The sequence below is a fragment of the Phyllopteryx taeniolatus genome, chromosome 9 (assembly GCF_024500385.1).
Source record: "Phyllopteryx taeniolatus isolate TA_2022b chromosome 9, UOR_Ptae_1.2, whole genome shotgun sequence".
Lineage (NCBI taxonomy): Eukaryota > Metazoa > Chordata > Actinopteri > Syngnathiformes > Syngnathidae > Phyllopteryx > Phyllopteryx taeniolatus.
In genome coordinates this window covers 11,256,315-11,278,675 of record NC_084510.1, presented here as the reverse complement: position 1 = coordinate 11,278,675, position 22,361 = coordinate 11,256,315, and the positions used below count along the sequence as shown (strand labels likewise).

Genomic DNA, 22,361 nt, shown 5'->3' with positions numbered 1-22,361 from the left:
TACACACCACCATCCTATGCTGTCTAGCCACACTCTCCCCTACCACTACCTTACAGTTGGTAACCTCCTTCAGATTACATCGTCTGCACAAGATGTAATCCACCTGTGTGCTTCTACCTCCGCTCTTGTAGGTCACCCTATGTTCGTGCCTCTTCTGGAAAAAAGTGTTCACTACAGCCATTTGCATCCTTGTTGCAAAGTCTACCACCATCTGTCCCTCCAAGTTCCTTTCCTGGATACCGTACTTACCCATCACTTCTTCATCACCCTTATTACCTTCACCAACATGTCCATTACAATCTGCACCAATTACGACTCTCTCTCTGTCTGGGATGCTCAGAACTACATCATCTAGCTCCTTCCAGAATTTCTCTTTCACCTCTAGGTCACATCCTACCTGTGGGGCATAGCCACTAATCACATTACACATAACACCCTCAATTTCAAATTTCAGCCTCATCACTCGATCTGATACTCTTTTCACCTCCAAGACATTCTTAGCCAACTCTTCTTTTAAAATAACCCCGACTCCATTTCTCTTCCCATCTACACCATGGTAAAATAATTTAAACCCTCCCCCTAAACTTCTAGCCTTACTGCCTTTCCACCTGGTCTCCTGGACACACAATATATCAACCTTTCTCCTAATCATCATGTCAACCAACTCCCGAGATTTTCCTGTCATAGTCCCAACATTCAAAGTCCCCACATTCAGTTCTAGGCTCTGTGTTTTCCTCTTCTCTTTCTGCCGAAGAACCCGCTTTCCACCTCTTCTTCTTCTTCTTCTTTGACTTCGACTTCGACCCACAGTAGCTGAATTTCCAACAGCGCCCTGCAGGTTGACGGCGCCGGTGGCGGACGTTGTTAACCCGGGCCACGACCGATCCGGTATGGAATTCTTTGGATGAACGCTCATATTTGTTTGGCAAGGTTTTAAGCCGGATGCCCTTCCTGACGCAACCCTCTGCATTTATCCGGGCTTGGGATCGGCCTACAGTTTGCACTGACTTGTGCCCCCCATAGGGCTGCATTATGAACAAAGATACATTATTTTTTGTAAATAAATAATATTCTGACCAATTAAGTGACATTTGATAATTTCCCTCGGCACACCAGAAGAGTTCTCACGGCACACTAATGTGCCACGGCACACTGGTTGGGAATTACTGATATACAGTATGTACCATTGTGCTCATAAGTTTACATACCCAGGCAGAATTTGTGAAATATTATTTTTTTTTATTTAAATGTTATTTATTTATTTATTTATTTTTTGGTGTGAAAAATATGACTGATGACTGAACAACAGCCATCATTAATTTCTTCATGGTTATTTCGCCTGGTCCTTCATGTTTTCCTTAAAGAATTGTACACATCTTAGAAATTCTGCCTGGGTAATCAAACATATGAGCACAACTCTGTGTTTTCCCATTTACAAAATAGAAGTAGGGCTATGAATTTCAAAATAAGAACAAGTAAATAAAAAGTATTATGTGTTCAAATAAAGTGCTTAACTTCAGAATCATTCTCTTAAAAAACTAGCAAAACACAGATAATACTTAATGTTTTGATCATATAGGTAGAAGCAAAATCATGCATTCTAAAAATGCATTATGCATAGGTTGAAGAGTTTTCCAGAATATTGAGGTCAACTTTGGGGGTGCGTATGATACATGGGTTCACATTATACACGAGAAATTACAGTAAAGGTTGTGGGCCTTATGGAGAAAAAGCTTTGCACATTTTTTTTCCTCCAAAGACCTAGTTATAAGAAAAAGGCTTAGTGCACGAAAGCGCAGCATACCAATATGTTCTCCACAGGAATCGCAGTACTCTGCGTAGAGGGATTCAAAGCAGGAGCAGCAGTATGGTCTTCCCTCCTTCATGATATAGCGCTGCCCCCCGAGCACGGTCTCGCACTCGAAACAGCAGAAGTGCTTCATGTGCCAGTGACGGCCCTCTGCTTCAGTGCACTCGTCTGCCAAGATGATCTATGAAGGAACAGATAAGATCTTTATACCACAAGGCCTACAGAGATAAAACCTGAGTTGCGATCACTGACATGATAACACAGACGTTATTTTCCATCAGCCGTGCTTCTCACTTCAGCAGATTAGTACATTTAGATGTGTAGGAGGCTTGTTTGGAAGTTTGGTGCAAGGTTTTAGCAACACTGACCTTATGTATGGAAGAATATCCATGCCATCGGTGTTTGAATTTCTAACAGGATTTTGTGTGTGCCCTGTAATGGGTGTATGCAGCCTCTCACCTAAAGTCAGCTGTGATAGGCTCCTGCTCACCCGCGAGCCAAATGAGGATAAGCGGTACAGAAAATAGATGGATGGATGATTTTTTTTTTTTTGCAATTGTCTGGACATTGGATGAATTGAGATTGCTTCTCTTTGGCTTCTCCCAGGTTACCCGGATATTGATCACTTACGGTATTTTTGCCCCAGAGTTAAATTTTTAATTTAGATGTTGAATCCTTTACACTTGATTTTTTGAGTGGTTGATTGAGTTGATGGTTAAAAAAAAAAAAAAGTGTTAGAAATTTACATTCAAGTTCCAAAACAAAAAATTCAAATTCAGATGGCAAAGATATACTTCCATTCCATTTATTCGCTGTGTTTAAGACACTTTCAATAATTCTAGGCTGCTGTGTGCTGTAAACTAAGGGCATACTCACATTGGACCAGTTCTACTGGCTTAGGCGTGATGACTACTTCTTCCCCTGATATCCACTATTGTGCACTCATTCGGGAAATGGCTTGTTTACGTGTGGCAAGACTACATAATACAACACTGTATTACAAGAACTTTCCAAACTGGATTATTTCAAATCCGTTTTTGTATAAAAGTTGCTGTCTATGACTATAGTGAGTAGTAAAGCCATAATTACACTAAATATTTGTATGAAAAACACTTTTAGGACATAAAAATAAAACAATCCAATGATAAGTGCGGCAGTGACTGAGCGTGCCTTCTTGTTTATATCAGCGATGACGTATAAAGCCGATGTGCTAACTAGCTCATTGGGCGCAGTTTGAAACTTCCAAAGGCCGCAAGAGTCATGAACTGAAGACCCCGTGTATTTACATTTTGCAAGGTGGCCGTTATCATTAATAACCGATAGGAGGAATTATCACATTGTTTATAACCGTCAAGCGTCTCATGTATGAGCAATCCAACTGCTGGGGCCAGGGAAGCATACTGGATGGAGAATCTAACACTAGTCAAATGAACTGGGATTAAGGCGGTATGCGTGCCCAAGTCTGGTATGACTTGAAGTGCTACTTGAAATTTTGTTATTTGGGTTGGTAATCACGCTTTGTCTTCCTTGTCTGGAGTTAAAAAAAAAAAAAGAGAAAATAAAAAAGCGTGGAACAGGTTGACTAAATAATATTTCACGCTTAAATTTTATTTCTTCAAGTGGGGCAGTTGAATTAGCTGGTAATAATTCATGCATTGGTCCAGACAACAAGGCATCAGACAAGTTTGAGACTACAGTGTCTTTTTCATTCTTGCATACTGTGGAGAAAGGGATAAAGTTTAGTAACTCATTCAAAGCACTTTTGAGTGCGTGACACAAAAATGACAGCATGTGTTGTCTACAACTTGGAGGCTATTTGACAATGTTCCAAGATGAGGGTCCGCATGGATAATGTATGTGGAACAACTCAATTAAATTAATTATGAATTGCAGACACCGCTACTAAGCTTGCCTCTGGCTATTCAGCAACCACAACAAAATGCCAAAGAAGGGAATCCTTAAAAGTAAAATAAAATTCTTGAAAATACAGTTTTAGGGTTAATTTTGAACAGATGAGTGGTTATTAGTCTTAGTCACGGACAACCATGTGATGTTTATTTCTTTTTGCAGCCCCTAGTTCAAGACAGATGTGTATTTTTAAGTAGGAACAGTGTCAGTGTCCCTATTTAGAGAGAGCCGTTAGAGTTGATAGTCTGGAGATTATTAAAGCTGAAGAACATTTATGGTTTAAGAATGTGCATGTGGGTGTGAGTAAAACCAGTGAGCATCATATGACAGCAGTTTAGTGCACACTTAGGCAATGTGCAGCGTGAGTGAGTGAGTGTGTGTGTCTGTGTGCGCGTGCATGTGTGTTCATCATGGTGATGTGTCAGCACATGATTATCCACACGCAGGCTTGCTCATGACTGGCGTCTACCTCATCACAAGCTGTGCAGCGCGGCTTCAGCCTCTCCGCGTGGTGCCGGCCGCAGTAGATCTTCCCGCCCTGGTAAAAGTAGATGAGGTCCACCAGCAGCTCGTTGCACATGCTGCACACGAAGCAAGCCGGGTGCCAACACAAGGCGTGGCCAGCGCGTGATGCAAACACGGCGATGTCGCCACCATTTATCTGACCGCCGCACTGAGAAGAAAAGGAAGAGGAGATGTCGTTTTAACACTTACTACAATGTAAACATTCATATTAGGCACACAAACACAGGGAACTAGAATATACTGAGGCCTTTCTTATACTTTGCCCTTAATATAATCAAACCTGTAGTTTGATACCACTGCAAGCCAACAATACCAATAATGAACATACTGTTAAATGATTGGGCAGATGTGACAAATGCTGTGGCCAACGAATGCTTGGCTGCTGGAACTATTTATTTACATTTTTTAAATTGCGTCAATCACTATAGTCATTTTTCAAACAAAATACAACATGTTTGCTTCATAAAAATGATGAGTGGAAGGAGAACGTTTAATATTGAACAATCAGGATACACCCAGTCCTCCGATAATATCCACGGGTCAAAGGCCCTTTGAAATAGATATACTTAAATATCACTTAAAATAATTTCTGCTTCATGTGATGGAATCGCTCTCCAATCAAGCTGCTGTTGCACGGCATTACACAGTGCGAGATCACCTTCAAATGCAAACCAATGCTATCATGGAGGGTAAAGATTGGTGATATGAGGAAGAACTTTTCATGATACGACTCTTTTTATAGTCCTGCTGGAAGTTTCAGTTCATTTCCCAAGCTCTTTATCGTTATCTGTACTGTACATGAAAACTAAAATGAGAAGGTGTGCTAACACGTGTGACCTTCGCCGTTAGAGGAATTTGAATGTTGGACACTGGTAGGGCAAAAGGGAGAAATAAAAGGGGAGTGATATATGGATGGGAGACATTAGCAGATAGGAGTAAAGGTAAAGGAGTTGGCGTGATAAACAAGAAGGAAAGTGCAGGAGACACAAGGTCAAAGTTCAGGAGGGAAAAGTAGATTTAGAGGAGAGGGGAGATGGCGACGGGGGCAGAGTTATACAATCGGGCTGCCTAACTGGAAAAAGGCTTACAGCTTCATGGATGCAGTCGGGAAGGACGGGCTTTAATCAATACAGCTTATCCCTCATGTACCGTACGTGTTCTGTGTGTGTATGCCAATATCTGCTAAGTGAATGTGAAACAAAAGCTGGAAACCAAATGTTCACCGAAGGCTCCAACAGGACAGACAGCTGGTCCACTCTGCCTCCGACTGCTGTGAACTGAGTGCAATCATTGCTAGTTTTTTGTTTGTCTTCATGAAGATTTACACTACACTACACTCCGTGGTTCATGTGACAATTCCGATTATTTTGTGGCACCATTCTGCGCCATGGCAGCATAAACAGAAAAAAATGCATGGAATCTGACATCTCCAGATCTGAATCAGGCCACTTCCAAATGTAGATAAAAATCAGATACACATCGGGTATCTGCCACAATGTGAGTGCAGCGTAAACACGCAGGCCGAATTTAGCTCGACGGAATTGCAATGTACTGATTGGCGGCGTATGTACACCCGCATCTGTCCAAACAACACAATTAAATATTAAAAACACGCCATGTAAATATAAATTACAAAGCAAGTACGGTATACATGATTGCAAAATAATTGCAGACGGCTCCCAGCGGAGTTATGTGGAGGTTAACCTCTTGTAAAGTTGAGATTATCTCAGGCCAACTAGATGTAATAAGTAAGCAAAAACAGCACATTTAAAATGTATATTATTGTTTACTTCCAAGTTGTCACTTCCTGGTATGGACAGTTGTGTAGTTATTTGCATGCAATTTTGGTGTCTATGGATACGGGATGTTTCAGGTGTTTTGTGAATGTAAACACAGTCATATCAGATATGTCACTAGAAATGTACAGTACAATGGTACCTTGACTTTAGAGTGCCCCAACAGTCAAACAGACAAATACAAAATGAAAACACTCACAAGGAGCATGGCGGAGAAGCTAACAAGAACTAAAGCGAGTGACTTCAGGCAGCTGACGTCACTCACTCAGTTATACAAATGTACTAAAGTATGTGTGTGCATGCGTGTGTGTGTGTGTGTGTGTGTGTGCACAAGACTTTGATTTTAGTTACACTTTATAAAACCCGTTTATTTCTTTACCTTCTCGATTATAATTTTTAATATTTTTCACTTTTCGTGATTTTACTATATGGCTGCTCACCCCCACTCCAATTGGTATCGCCACATATAAACTACTGTATGCCAAGCACGTGGTAAAAGAAAAGTTGTTTTTCCGGAATCCTTTTGTTGACGTAGAAATGTAATCTTTCCACCTTGGCTGAGGTATTTGCTCTACGGAGTGCTCTCCAGTTATTGCGGTTGCACTTTGCAGTGGTGTGGAATTTCAGTGCATAAAAATGAAAGTGTTTCAAATATTTGACATCTCTTATTTGGGTTATCAAAATGGTTTACAATACAAATTGTGGGTATGGCTCGTAAACGGATTTAGATTCTGTAGGTGTGGAAAAAACGAAAAATTTGCCATGGATTTTTATTGAATCATTTCGACTAGTGCCTACAATGACACAATTATCACAACTACTTATCCCATCTTCTATCTGGTAAACACTTAGTGGTAAGCCTCCCACATGGAATTAACAAGGTCATGCTGAAGACACATGGCATATTGCTGGCCCTTATATGTCAACTTACATCACTTCTCACACATTGTAAAAAAAAAAAAAAAAAAAAAAAACCCTCCAAATTGCCAGCTGTCTACTTTGCATGTCTGTCACATGAATCACTGAATGGTCACGCCACGCCTTTGACCTTTATCCACTGATGTCACGTCATTTGGAAAGAATATTTAAAAGACTGATGATGGGCCGCCCCCACATTAACATCGTCAATAGCTTGGGTCGTATCATATGTACTTCCTGTAGGATTTATGTTTCAAACATTTCTACCTGTTCACAGATGGCCCCCGTCATTGTCACAGGGAAAGGGCGCACATTGCCACGGCCGAGGTTTTCCCTTTTCCGCTGGTTACTGAAGAGCTTCAGCTCCCGCTTCTCCTCATCGTCCAAACTGTTGCAATAGCGCACCTGAACATTCAACAACAACATGAAATGACATGTTAGTGTTCAGTATTCTTATGCATTAACATTTGCAAACTTTAAAGTTTAACACAGAAAATGTCAATATTTGACCAAATAGGTTCCTCCATTTGAAGAGGAAAAGGTAATTTAGAAAAGAGCAACAATTTACAAAGAGCACTTTTAAGGATGGTTGGCATTTTGTTGATTTGGATTTTTTTCAATTCTAGTTCTACTTTATCTATTGGACATTTCGTAGGCAGTCGAGCAAACGGAGATTTCACAATCCACCTTTTACCAAATGGAATTTCTGTGTCTTGTCTCCCTTGCCCTGAAGGAGGGAGGAGAAGGGAGACGGATGGATATGGATGCGGGTGATGGGGGAGGGGACCAGTTTGGACTCTCACCTCATTGTCGTGGGGCGGCAGCTGATGGAGGAGCTGTTTGATTCTGTATTTCTCTCCCGGGCTGTTAACATAGGGCACTTTGTCCTCGGGGAGGGAGCTGTAGTATTGGTGGACCTGACAGAGAGATGAGAGGACAGAGTTGGATGTTGACAACCATATTTATGACAGACTAATTACTCAAAAAGTAGGAGACTGCTGTGTTTTTACCTCAGCCATTAGTTAATATTTAAGTGTGCTTTTCTTTTGTCTGTGCATGCAGAAATACATATAAACGACCTGCCTCATTTGAAGAAAACCTGATGGTCCATTAAAATATGAGGGCAGATCTTATTAACCCTGACACAAATTTCATTTTACAAAGTAATCAGCTCCTTCCCTACTTACCTTTTTGCAATGCTATGGTTGACTGCATATAGCTGTTACCAATTTTTTAAAAATCTTTTTGCCTTATAGTCAAACCTAGTCAGAAAAAAATAATTTTGATTGAAGCACAGCAGTGACCCACACACACATGCTCACACTCAAACATGCACCGTTGGAACCAGTTTGATTTATGGCACACCATCATAGACTAAATGAAATCTTGCCTCTCCATCTCTACACAGGGACAAGTGAATGTGACCTGTCACATGTGCGTACACCCGCACATGTGGATAGGAAGTGATTAGCACATATGCATGTTGAAAAGTGTGTGCTCATGAATAGGTGTGCAGGAGCAGGATTAATGTTAATCTGTCCACTCCAAATTACCAGGACATTCTTTGCATTGCAGAGGTAGACATTGAATGGCATCTCCCTATTATTTATGGTAGGATTGCTATTGCGCTGTAACAGGGGGTCGAGGTATAATGGAGGTCGTGGCGGCGGGGGGGGGGTTGATCATGAAAACGACAGCATTCTGAACGCAGGCTCCTGGACAAAGGTCAACTATAGGAGATATAGGAGTATGTACATATGTAAGCATGCATGTAGAATAAGAGGATCTAATCGCAGTAGTTATACTGGAAATTTTAGTGAAGGCCCATGAAGCAAATCATCTGAATGAAAAAGTGATCAATACCATTGACTGGGTCAGGACAATGTTAACAACCCATCTGTCAGTTGAATGGATCTACTCTACTCGAAGCTATCAGCTTTGTCCTTGGCAATAACACTTCGTTTGTCCGTCACACACTTACACACAGCTCGACCACACCTAAACTGTTCCTACACTATCCAACATGGTTTCCATAAATCTTGTTCAGTTCTCAGGGAAGATCAGGCGCTTCCTTTATTTGGACATACACACGCATGTTTACTCTTCGCATAGATTAATAGCAGGAGCCTCCCGTTGGAAGTGTAACCAGATTCGTTTTGCGGCTTTGCTTTTGTTGGCATCAATTGGTGATGCAGAGGGCTGGGAGAGGTGTGTCCAGCAGCAAGGCCCATGACATGACGGAACTTCAGAGTGCTGAAGTGCTGATACAAGTGCAGAGAAAATGTACACTCTACCAGAGGAGCACACAACACATGCTTCCAACAACAACAACAGGGTTGCATTTTGGAGGTGAAAGGTCCAACGCCCTGATGATAAGATCTGAAGACAGATACAGCACAAAATACACACCCGATTGCGGCAAGAGGCGGGAGGAGCAGCTTGTGATAATAACTGTAATCAAAAGCAGATGAAACTAAAGACAGAGCACAATTTCTATCTGTACCGAAAGGAGCGTTTTGAATGTTAAACGGTAGGACAGAGTGATGGCTTCTGCTGCTTTATGTTGAAGTTAGGGGTCAGACAGCTAGAGGAGACCGCATCCGGCACCAGCGCTGACAATCTCTCAACAAGTCACTATACAGTAGCGGAGACGCATTTTATCATTGACGACACTGAGACTGTTAAAAAAGGGTCTTTGTTTGTCTTTCAAGGTACAATTAGAGGGACTACATAATTATTACACTTTTCCATTGCAAAAAAAAAAACTGGTCAAGTAATATTGCAATACTGCAGTGTCCAGAGCTAAAGCACAGCAACACGGCAAGATAATGATAGCATGTTTTTTTTTTTTTTACTTCTTTATTTATGTATCCTCATGTGTTATTATCACCTGACAATGTTGAATCTACTCGACCAGTGAGCAAGCAGTGGTTTATGTCACCCATATGGTATTGCACACCTGGAACCACGGCTCACCAGGTACCAGAAAAGGTTAGCAGTACTTTACCACCTACTTACAAGTCATACCATAAAGGTACAAGGAGTATATGTTCTCTTTGTGTACCAGCAAAGTTCAACTTGCAAGGTCAATGCTAAGTGCAAAATGGCCAGGGATAATTTAGCCTGAAATAAGTTTAAGAAGAATTTAAAAAGATAAATGAACTAAAGGCGTGCACAGCCATGTATGAGAATCAGAATTGTGTCTGAATGCTAACATTTGATAATCAGTGCTTTGCACAAAATAGTCAAAGATGGTGAATGCCATTAACGATGGCTGTAAAAGAGAGGAATCCATGGAAAATAGAAGCATTGCTGTTACTAGATCAAGCCGCAGACTGTGACTGACATTAGTCTCACAAAACAAGCAAATCCTTTTGCCAATTTCCACCATAGCTAATTTTCATTTCACAGTTTGTAAAGTACATCTTTTGAAAGCGTCATCTCTTCAATCGCTGTCTTTATCGCTGTAACCATAGCATAACAGAACTGACAGAGTGGTAGAACTAAAGCAACCGTGTTCTTTGTAGGAAATAAAACTTTATACACATGACGTGTTGCGCATGACACTAAGCTCTTGTCACATGATGCTTCTAAGTTCTAAGTCTAAGCTGAGCAACATGATTGGTTTTGACTAGCTCAGACTTGCTAAGATGACAGTGGACACAGGTACATCATTAGTATTCACACTGGAGCTCAGCGATTTCTCCATAATTAATGCTGTTGTCTATTGCAAGTTGAGGTTCGGATATTTCATACCTCCTATAATGTTGTGTACACAATCCACATTCAAGAACATTGAAACTTTTTTTTCTCCACTTATTCCTTAGATTTGATAAGAGATAATGACAACCCTGACCTGTATTTTCTGAGACGTATGACTCAACACCATCATCGCCTGCTAAAGTATACAGTCCAACATCAGCCTCCTAAGAGGAAACCTAAACCAACTCTTAAGATACGTGAGCTTAATTATAGGTTCTCACTCTTCAGGCCTCTGTGCTGAGGATAGCCAAATGTCCTACATTAGACCTCCATTGCTGATACGTTCTTCATTCTTATGCATGAGTGTCATTGTCACCAAATAGCGGTAAAATGTGATGAAATCATTCAACAGCTCAGGTTCCACTTTAGCCTGACTACTGGTGAAGTCGCACGACCCAAGACATGAACCTAATTGACTTCAAGCTTGGACACGTGACCCAGGAGGGGAATGAAAAATAGCCTCTTATGGTGAAAACAGAGGGCTCTGTATTGACCAGTTCATCACGCTTAGCTCATCAACAAAAAAGAAAGTGGCTTCCATAAACACTCCTTTCAGCCAATAAACCCTCCCACAGCCACAGTTCAATGAAGTAATAGGGCTGGTTAATGTGTTTGTGTATCACACAAGCTTAGCTGCACTGCTGCAAGGCTTTATGAAACTTACTGTAAGCATGTTTGCAGGCAGAATGAATCAGGAGATGAATGTGACTGCAGGAGCATTGTAATCCTTGTTATCCTTTAGCTCGCAGGCTCAGCAAGCAAAACTAAGGAGCTATCATTTAATGGAATATTGAAGCATGTGCTGCAGTGCGTTGTGAAATGTAGTAAAACGTTGTTGCATTGTACTGTATATGATTTGATAAACCATCCAGGTGTTGTCACATTTGTATGAGCAACCGTGACTAGTCTTGTTGCTTTGAAATGAGATGAGAGATACCATAGGTCAATTTAGGGGAAACACTAAGATTAACTCACTGGATGTAATGCGATGCAGGAGATCTGTCATAAATTCAGTCTTTACAAAGATAATGATTGAGCATTAATTCGACAATGTTTACTATGATGGTTTTAGTTGGCACTGGTGTTAGCATTGCATTGCACCCTAAAAAGGTAGGTCTGATAAAGCTATTGTAACGGATCTCTCATTGTACAGGTGTTCCCAATGAATTTTCTTGTGAGTGTATACTAGAGTGGATTGTAGAATATTTATAAAATATATTTTTTTTAATGTATGTTCCGGTGCATTGTACCTGTTCAGGTTTGAGTCCTGGTGGCACCCAGGCATACTCCTCCAGAGCACATCCAGAGTCATCGTCTGAGGTAGAGTTCCTCTGGAAGTCGTACATCAGCTTGGTGACCGTCTTCTCCATTTCCACAGGCATGGCGGTCACTGCATGCTCCTCCCAGCGGCACTTACAATGCACACAGATCTTCCTATCATTAGAAAAAAAAAAAGAAGGGAAAAGACGTTTAAACGATGGCATTGGACAAATTCCAAATACACAGCTAATGTTGGATATTCAAAATAAGAACTGGCTATATTGTATGCTCTTTACCTCTCCTTGAGCAGTAGGGTTGGGCATCGAGAATCGAGAACTGATTGGAACCGGGACTAATGTTCCGGTTCTCCCGGAACCGTTCAAATTAAAAAATTTAGGTTCCCAGTTTCAATACCTAGTCCTCCAACCGCGAAGAAGAAGTGGCAAAAAACAACGAAGAAGCAGCATAAACCAACGAAGAAGAAAACGCATGATGACGTGCTTGTGCCCAACTTTGGCGGCGGTGAACAAAAGTGTGTCTTAACTTTGTTAAAATGAATTAACAGTCGCCTCAGTGCAACACTTGGAATAAGATTATATTGTGCAAAGAAGGCTTTCACGGTGTGTAGCGTCTGACGCGTGCCGAGCATCAACCTACACCGGGCGGAGCTTCAGTGAAGCTCAGTCAACTGGGTGAGTGAAACAATAAAATACGTCCATGCAAACATTGAGACGGCTAACAAGGTAAACGGTTGGTGGCACTTTTGCACTGATGGTTTTTAGCGCTTATTTTAGTCTTCAAACCAACGTAAGAGCCAATGAAAAAAAAAAAGCTTAAAATTGGGCTAAAACTCCAATGCCCAACCCTAAAAGAAACTAACCCTATTGAGCAGTCACCTTATCATGGTGGAGGGGTTTGTGTGTCCCAGTCCCACAAGGAGCTAAGCTGTCTGGGGCTTTATGCCCCAGGCAAGGTCACCCATGGCAAACAGGTCATAGGTGAGGGACCAGACAAATCATTGCTAAAAGACCGCTATGATGAGTAAATTGATGGAATCACGTTTTCCCTTGCTCGGACGCGGGTCCCCGGTGCCCCCCTCTGAAGCCAGGCCTGGAGATGGGGCTCGAAGGCGAGTGCCTGGGGGCTGGGTCTGCACCCATGGGGCCTGGCTGGGCTCAGCCCGGAAGGGTAAAGTGGGTCCCTCTTCCCATGGATGGGGTCACCACCTGTGGGAGGGGCCATAAGGGTCGGGTGTAGTGTGAGCTGTGTGGTAGCCGAAGGCAGGGACCTTGGTGGTCCAATCCCCAGCTATAGAAGCTGGCTCTGGAACGTCACCTCTCTGGCAGGGAAGGACACCGCTGGTGTGTGAGGTCGAGAAGTTCAGACTAGACATAGTCGGGCTCGCCTCCACACAAAGCTTGGAGTTCAAGTATCTTGGGGTCTTGTTCATGAGTGAGGGAAGAATGGAACAGGAGATTGACAGGCGGCTTGGTGCAGCGTCTGCAGTGATGCGGACTTTGTATCGGTCCGTTGTGGCGAAGAAGGAGCTAAGCAGAAATGCGAAGCTCTCAATTTACCTGTCGATCTACGTTCCTACCCTCACCCATGGTCACAAGCTGTGGGTCGTGACCAAAAGAACTAGACCCCGGGTACAAGTGGCCAAAATGATTTTCCTCTGCCGGGTGTCCGTGCTCTCCCTTAAAGATAGGGTGATAAGCTCGGTCATCCGGGAGGGGCTCAGAGTAGAGAGGAGCCAGATGAGGTGGCCTGGGCATCTGAATAGGATGACCCTGGGGACGACCCAGGACACAGAGACTATGTTTCCCGGCTGGGCTGGGAACGCTTTGGCGTCTCCCCGGAAGAGCTGAATGAAGTGGCTGGGGAGAGCGAAGTCTGGGCTTCCGTGCTAAAGTTAGTGCCCCCGCGACACGACCTCGGATAAGCGGAAGAAAATGGATGCTCTTTAATTTATTAGATTTGTGGAGTGGAAAAATTTTTCATTTGAGCTCAGTGATTCAGAGAGAACACCATGAGCGTGGAAACAAGCTCTTTAATAAATCACCATTAGGGTGATTTCATCAAAAACAAGCAGATACATTATATTTTATTTTAGAGCCATGAAACTAGTCTTAAATCACCAAAGGAAAAAAGGAGACATATTTTTACAGCCTTTTCCAGACAGAATCCAGGCGTGAAAAAAGTCCTACTTGGTCCTAAGCACAGTGAAGGCCCATTGATAATTCTGTAAATACCCTTGAACTTTTTCTTTAAACCAGATGGGCTCTTTACTCATAAGGGGAGTAAACTCCTCTTTGGTCAAAGCCTCCCACAGCACGTTTCACAGTAAAAATGTTAAGGCCAGGAATACAATGCTGAACAACCCTCTGAGGAACCAAGAACAAGGAATAATAGCAGAATGAAGCCAGCGACAGTGATGGAAAGCAGAATTGTGAACACATGCGCATTTTTTACAGTGAACACGATTAGCATGTCATATCATCAGCTAGCACAGTTTGATTGTCAATACACAAGATTCAAGGTTGATTGACTGCCTAGTCATAAGACTTAATCAAGCCATACAGTTAAGTTAAATTTGCCATGACACTTGGGAATGGTGAACCCCGATTTTGTCTACATTTTCACTTAGGGTGTGTAAAGGCAGAAGACAAACTTAATTCAGTTAACAAAGAGAAACACAACACATTAAACAAAGGACAATCATCCAGCATTTTGAACAGCAGTGAGTCTAGCACTAACTACCCTTTAAGTAGAATTGACTAGTCTGGTCATTTAATTCAAATCTTTGGTATGGTATCGATTTTTCCCTCTTTTCAGAAGTAAGGCCTCAATAGTAGTAAGTAAAGTATGCTTTGCTTGTGCACAGTGGAGCTCGACACTGCTGTTTATAAACAGAACTGTAACTTGCATTGTTTCAATGCGATGCAAGAGTAGGACAACAAAATGAGCCATTTAAACATACTGACAACTGCGACAGAGGATTTTTTTTGCCGTTATTTACACTTGTCTATGAATAATGTCAGCATGTAGCAGAACTATGCTGGGTTTACTTTCCTTCCATTCATTGGCAAGTTCCCCCATCAAGTTGCAGCGATATCACACTATTTACAGACCGAATACAGCTAACGCCATCCCAAGACACCTTGCTGTGGAACGAAACCTGAACATAATTAAAGTGAACCAAATTGCTGGATGATAACATAGCTCATGGATCAGGTATTGTGGGTACCCTTCACAAGTTGTAAACGGGGGGGGGGGAAGAATAGGTGTACAAAGTGAGATTATGTCTTCTTAAACACTTATTCCCAAGCAGTGTGTTAATATTAAAAATATTAGCTACCAACTATCACTCATTGGTGAGACAGAACAGGTTGTGGATTTCAATAAATGCAAATAACAATACAAGCCACCTTCACTCACTAGTGACCATTTACGAGAAAAGGGGGCAAGGTACATACTGTACATACAGATTGCCTTCGTCCTTGACAACCCCTCAGGCAGCATGAACAGGGAGACAATCTCATTACCTTCCCAGACAGACGCCTGCTTGTCTGACTGAAAGAACCTCACACAGGATCTTAAAAACACTCTCTGCAAACTGTTTGAGATGCTGACAACTCGGTCGGTTGATCAAAGATATGGTCATGTATAGTGCCTGAAGCATCGATAGCACATTGCGCATAGCTGCCGAACCCGCATCTATTTTTTTCTAGTGCAAAAGCAGTATCTTTTTCACAAAACACCACTGTGTGTTTGTCTTAGCTCTGATGGATGGTGCTGATAGATCTTTAAGAGGTTTTAAATGATCCCTGGTGTCCGCTCAAATTAAAGCTTCCCTGGGACATGTTACAACTTGTCATACGGCATGTGAAGCATACAGACAGGCCGAAAGTTGGAGGCGTTCTCCGTCACTACTTGTTGTGATCCCATCCCAGCTATTACTGTCATCTCTAGTTTAAAACAGCACTGTGAGCAGAAGTTCTGCAACCGTAGACAGGCAAGCCACAAAAGGCACCAAATGACAGTACATAAGTTAACCTTAAAAGTGCTAAATATGCTTTCCATCAATATTTGTGGATGTGATAAAAAGGCCAAACTCAAGCAAACATAAAAGCGAAAAATAAGGGAGTTTGAGTTGCAGTGGCATAATACTGTCATTCAGAGCAACAAAACCTTCTCTTTGTCATCATTTCTAATTTAGCACATCTTAGCTCTAAATGACACAGAAAAACAAACATTCATCCACACAAGAATAAGAGAGATTCTAAAAACAAAAAATAGCACCAAATGTGAAGACAAACGAACAAGTCACTCACTCTGACAGCATGTCAAGTGGTCAGCTGTTTCTATTTCTGTTGCCCTGGGGTCTTGGACATACTGTACACAAATGGCCTAGCAGGACCTGAAGCAAAGCATTTCACACTGCATTCCTTCTTGGTGGAGGAATCTCAGTGTCCTGGGCTTCATGTACAAAAGGTGTGTACGCACAAAAACGTGGCGTATGTTCTTTTTCACGGCAAAGGTCAGCTGGATCAAGAGTGAAATGACCGTGGAAAATTAGCTGTGACTCACGCCAACTTCATGGGAAACGGTTATAATAAATCTGCACATTAGAGCGACATGAACAATTAGCATGCATGAACAATTAATGCCCGGCAACATTTGAATTCAACAATGTAAAAGAGGCAGGGACTCAGAATTCACTTTTTAACCAGTGTATTTAATCAATCACTGATATTTGTGAGGACACCTATTAATTGGTCAAGGCGATCATTTATGCCGCCTATTGCCCTCACAATCTCCAGCACAGCACGGGTGAGGACGTGGCCAGTCGGGCGGGCAGCAGCAGCCGGTTGTTGGAGCGTAATTGCGTCGGAGACGCTGGGGATGCCGGAGGAGATGCCAGGAACGGTGGACGAATCCTCCAAGGGTGACAACAGAGACACCGGGGACGTGGCTGCGACTGCGTGTCCTCTCATGTGGATTAAAATAATAAATCGAGCAATCAAACACGAGTCAAAGTTTTTGATATCCTCTTTTATATGCTGACGTGCTTCTATTTGAATTCAAAAGATTGATTCCAAATACCCTAGATATAACATTTACGCATGAACCTTTATCTCATAGGGCTGAGTGTAGGTTACCGAATGAACACATTTGTTGTGAGTATAAAAATAAATGGTGTTTAACTTGTGGGGTAATCAGTCAGCCTCATGTGGATCCCGCCACCCCTGGGAGAGCAGTGTCACCCATGATTGCAGCGACTCGCTCATCAATCGGGGTGAGGCCCTCCGCCCCGGTTCCTCCGCCTGTTTTTGCCACACTTTGGCATTGGGCAGTTGTCCTCCGCTTCACATCCACCTTAATGTCTGACCACTTCTTTTTTAGTTCAGCGTGTGTGCGCGGGTTCTGACCCCACGGCATTGAGCGCCGCACATACGCGGTCCCATTCACTCCTCTTTCGCTTGTTGGTAACAGCGTGCCAAAGAGGATTATTATTATTTTTTTTTCCACACCACTTCATTGAGCAGCGTCTCAACTTCACATTCAGAAAAAAATTATCTTCATTACCTTGCTCATTTTCTTTTTTTCTGATTATGCAGAGATTGGGATCTCAGGTGCAGGGTTCGTTTAAATATGATTTGCATATTTAAATATGGGCGTGGACAGGGAGGAGTCAGCTACTCCTACACGTGCGCTCAATTCTACGTTGATTGGGATGTACGAAGGAAATGTGTTTGGATTCATGCGCACGCAGATTCACACAGCTGGATGTTTTTTGTGCTTACGACGTTTTCTGGATTTGAGCGTACATCATGTTTCAGTAGGAAATCCGCGCAAGTCTTTGTACATGAGGCCCCTGGTCCTCCAGGCTTGACCTTGCAGATCCAATAAAAGAACTGCAACAGAACTTCTGCCTTTATAACGAGTACATTGTACTGCAGTATAAAAAACACACATGCATTTAGAAATATTATTACAAATAGACTGCTGCAAATCAGTGATTCTCAACCAGTGTGCCGTAAGAGATTATCAAGTTTGCCGTTGGGAATGATCCAATTTTACTTGACTGTCTGAAAATTATATACTGTATTTACAACAAATAATGTATCTTTGATCAACTACCTATGACAATGACAAATAATGATAGGTAGAGCGATTAAATGCTCTTCCACTGAAGGACAGAAGGTCGACAATTAACCTGTGTATCCACTTTTTGTGACAATTTTGTGTGGTGGTGTTTTAACTTGAACTTCTAGATTGTGCGAGTATGCCTAATTACATCATAACAGGAGGAGAAAAGTGACCTTCACAGCTACACCCACTAAAGCCCGCCTCCAGGTCCAGATGTTTGATAACCATCCTCCAGTATTTCACCTGGCAAACATCTCCTCACCACATGAGCTCTGGCAGAGATCCTGTCAGCCTCCTGAGGCACGTTGCAACCCCCCCTTCGCACCCACCCCTTTCTGTCCTCATGATTTACAACAGGCTTCACACACATGCTGGGATTCCCCCCCCCCACCCACCCCCCACTGAAACTTCATACCAGAGCTTCCGCTTGTAATCTACATGATTTCAATTAGCAAAGATTTGGGGACTCTAGTAGTAGAAGTCAAGCACATCCCTGGCACCTCATATATGACTGAAGAGAGGTCAAGTGAAGTAAGTAAAAAGGCTTGTTTTCACTTTCAAATATGAATGAATGTACTCGGCCCCTGGGAAGATGTTAAAATAGAGCTCTATGATTCATGCAGTGTGGTTGACATGCACAGAGTTTATGAATTTCCATGTAACACGGCAGCGCAAGGAATTCGAATCAGTGTGTTACAATTTTATTCAAAATCCTCAGACCTGTGTTGTGTGTTAAAACTAGGGCTGCAACTCATAATTATTTTAATAATCCCTTAATGTGTCAATCATTTTTTCGATGAATCAGATTAAAAAAATACATTTCCTTCCCTTTATTAAAAAAATTACATCTCAAATTAACAGTGCAGAAAAGATTCCAAAGTAAAAAGATATTTGCAAATGTCTTATTTTGATGAAGGACGAAGATAATCAGTCTGCTTTATTGTCATAAATATAATTAGTAATATTTACTGATGTACTATTATAATAAATGTAATTATTAATATTTACTGTTAAGAGGCTGAAATTCCAAGGATTTGGACAATTGAAATTTAAACAAGGTCTCTACATAATTAATCGATTATCAAAAATCCTGATCAAATAGTGAAATAATTGATTAGTTGTCGATTAATCGTCGCACCGCTAGTTCAAACTTAAACTTCCCATTTGGAACTCTTCATCCTCATTGATGTTTACACAGGACATGACATGGGGGTGACACGGGGTCACATGACACATGACCATTCACAAGAGGAAGTCATCGAAGGGTCTGTCTGCTTTCCAAACAACCTGTATAGCTTCTCACAAACACTCAAGTGACACTAGAAAGAAAGAAGAAAAGCAAATGAAAACAGGAAGGAGTTAAAGAAGGGCAAAGACGGCAACGACCTTGGCTCAGTCTTCCAATTAATGTCAACAGATCATTGGTCAGTAGGAGTGTAAGGGACATTTAAGAAGTTTAACTTAGTTTAATTAATTTTAGTTTAATCCATCCATCCATTTTCTGAGCCGCTTCTCCTCACTAGGGTCGCGGGCGTGCTGGAGCCTATCCCAGCTGTCATCGGGCAGGAGGCGGGGTACACCCTGAACTGGTTGCCAGCCAATCGCAGGGCACATCGAAACAAACAACCATTCGCACTCACAGTCATGCCTACGGGCAATTTAGTGTCTCCAATTAATGCATGTTTTTGGGATGTGGGAGGAAACCGGAGTGCCCGGAGAAAACCCACGCAGGCACGGGGAGAACATGCAAACTCCACACAGGCGGGGCCGGGGATTGAACCCGGGTCCTCAGAACTGTGAGGCTGACGCTCTAACCAGTCGGCCACCGTGCCGCCATTTTAGTTTAATTTTTAAGTTTAATTTCTGAGCCTATATTGATTATAATTTACAGTCGACTATACTACACTGCACAGGGTACTTTTTCACGGCACAGAACTGGCTCGGCCCAGCTCGGTTTGGGATGGTCCAGTTTCCACTTCAAATCTGTAAACACAAAGCTGCATTCAACACATCAGTTGGAACAAGACACGCTAACAAACAACAACAACAACAGAGGAGGAGAACAAGGCCCTGAGGGCAGCAATAAAACTGACAGCTGCAATGAAATGGTGCTCTTATAACACTGCCATGTATTATCAAAAGTTAAATGAGGGGACACCGATAAATCGTTTTGCTCAGTGAAATCAGCAGTAGTTTACATGACCCATATTGTATCAGCTCTGCATGGCTGCAACACTGGCCAGGTACTACTGGAGTACAGGGTAGTACCTGAAAACTGTCATACCCATTAGCCGTGTAGGTATCATGCTGTGGAAATGCAGTCCTTGTCATATTCTTTTGAATTACCTTGGCAACATACTAATTTAGTATGAAACTTGAGGTTTCTCCAGGTGAGAGGACTGCAAGAAGAAAAGTTCACATTTTGAGCAAACAAGTCATCTTAATGTTTCTTTTGTTTGATGTTAAGTGTTGAAAATCAGCACTGTTCATTACATCTATCAAAAATGCACTTTTGTGGTACCTTATGGTGGAAAATGGGTTTTGACCTATTTAGCTCAGGCTTTCAGAACTGCCTACGCTAGCTCCAGTATTAACTGCGTCTAATTTCACATTGATGCTCAAGCAACTCCCATAGCTGTTTTTTCCACATCATGCAAGATGATCAGATGAAAATTGCAGATTTAACTGGCAGCTCTGTACTAAAGCAATAGCCTGTTGACAAGAGAAAAGCAGAGAGAAGAACACAGTCTCGGTGCATACCACAGCCAAGCCTTTTTGCTTCACTCTGCTGTTGTTTTCTCTGAAAATGTTCGAAGAGAAGCAAATCTTTCCTCTTTAATGCCTGCTCCTTTTGATAAGTGGAACAGTTCTGTTCACTCTTTTGAAGAGAGGATGCTTGAATTTTTTTTAAAGACTAACTATTTTGTAAATGACTCAAGTAAAAGAAGACAAAGTATTTACCCGCCCGGGGATCCATGTGAACTTCAGAGCCATTAGGATTTAGTCACAGTTAAACATGACTGGAGGTGTTCCTGACAAGAGTCAGTCTAGACAAAGACGTTTTCCATTAGTGGCCAATTAGTGCGAGCCAGATGCAAAGTGTTCCTGAGGCCAGTGATTATGCCACCATCCACCTGTCATAAGTCATTATTGAGAGACAAAGTCCTGCCCTCTTATTAGTGCAGCCCGTGGACAACAGTCTAAACAAGACGATGGAAGCATTTAGGATCCTTTGACTTTATACCAAAACAGCCAGCTCCACTCGTGTGACATTTGTAAAAAAATAAATAATAATAATTTTAAAAAAGTCATTTGTTATTTCAACAGTGTAGTAGTCTCTTACAACCATCCTAATGCATGAACTTGCAAGAGCTGCATTTGATCATGGAAAATAATCTGCCTTTACCCTATGGGAAAGTTCCGGGTGCGACTCCAAAGGTATACGCGAATACTCTTTGATGACCCTACTGAGAATAGGGAGCACAAAAAATGGATGACTTGAAGAATGGTGGTTAGTAGGGTAAAGTTGCACATGAGCCCCATTTGCAACTATGCACTACAGTTCAGCTCAGTATGCATTTTTTTGTTGTTCAATGATTAATCCATCCATCCATTCGCAATACCGCTTATCCTGTTCAAGGTCGCGCGCCGCTGGCGCCAATCCCCGCTGACTTCGGGCGAAAGGCTGAGTGGGAACTGAACCCACGCTGCCTGTACCAATGTCAGTCGAATGCACCACTACACAATCAATCAGTCACTTCAATTATTAATCAAACATTATTATAAATCTATACCATACAGTTTTTACTAACCACTGTTACGGTACCAATTCAAATGGTACAGAACTTAATGGTCCCCTTTCATATATTTAATCATCTTTGATGTGCTTTTATCGGGTTTGCAGGATAATTTGGATTGGAAATGCCCAGGACGCGCTTTCTCAAATGTTTCTCTTTGGTCCAAAATGCCTGGCAGATGAGACGGCGGGATTTCTCATGATACGACATGTAAATAATCTATCTCTGGGAAAAAAAAAAAATCCCTGATTGGATCACTCCTTTTCTCAATTTAAATATGGAAAACAGCTTCGCTCTGATTGGCCGTTGGCGATATCTCGGCAGCCAAGCGTTCATAGTGAACTCCTGTTTGGATCATTTGATGTGAGGTCTTACTATCATCATGAAGCAGAATTCACCAAGCGTTGCATTCTTCGCCTACTACTCACAACC

General features: G+C 42.0%; 1 protein-coding gene across 6 annotated transcripts in view; it reads right to left on the bottom strand.

The window, feature by feature from the left end:
- The window catches only part of prickle2b (prickle homolog 2b), a 106,673-nt gene that overhangs the window by 5,798 nt on the left and 78,514 nt on the right, over nt 1–22,361 (bottom strand). For 4 of the 6 annotated variants that reach the window (XM_061785227.1, XM_061785229.1, XM_061785232.1 and 1 more), the window contains 5 exons: nt 11,970–12,153; nt 7,761–7,874; nt 7,225–7,362; nt 4,188–4,391; nt 1,805–1,991 (listed from right to left, as the gene is read on the bottom strand). In XM_061785227.1, the coding sequence (XP_061641211.1) occupies nt 1,805–1,991; nt 4,188–4,391; nt 7,225–7,362; nt 7,761–7,874; nt 11,970–12,153 (827 nt within the window). Of the gene's footprint in view, nt 1–1,804; nt 1,992–4,187; nt 4,392–7,224; nt 7,363–7,760; nt 7,875–11,969; nt 12,154–12,275; nt 12,811–12,875; nt 12,899–22,361 lie in introns of those variants that run through there. The other 2 variants (XM_061785231.1, XM_061785233.1) reach the window with 2 other exon arrangements.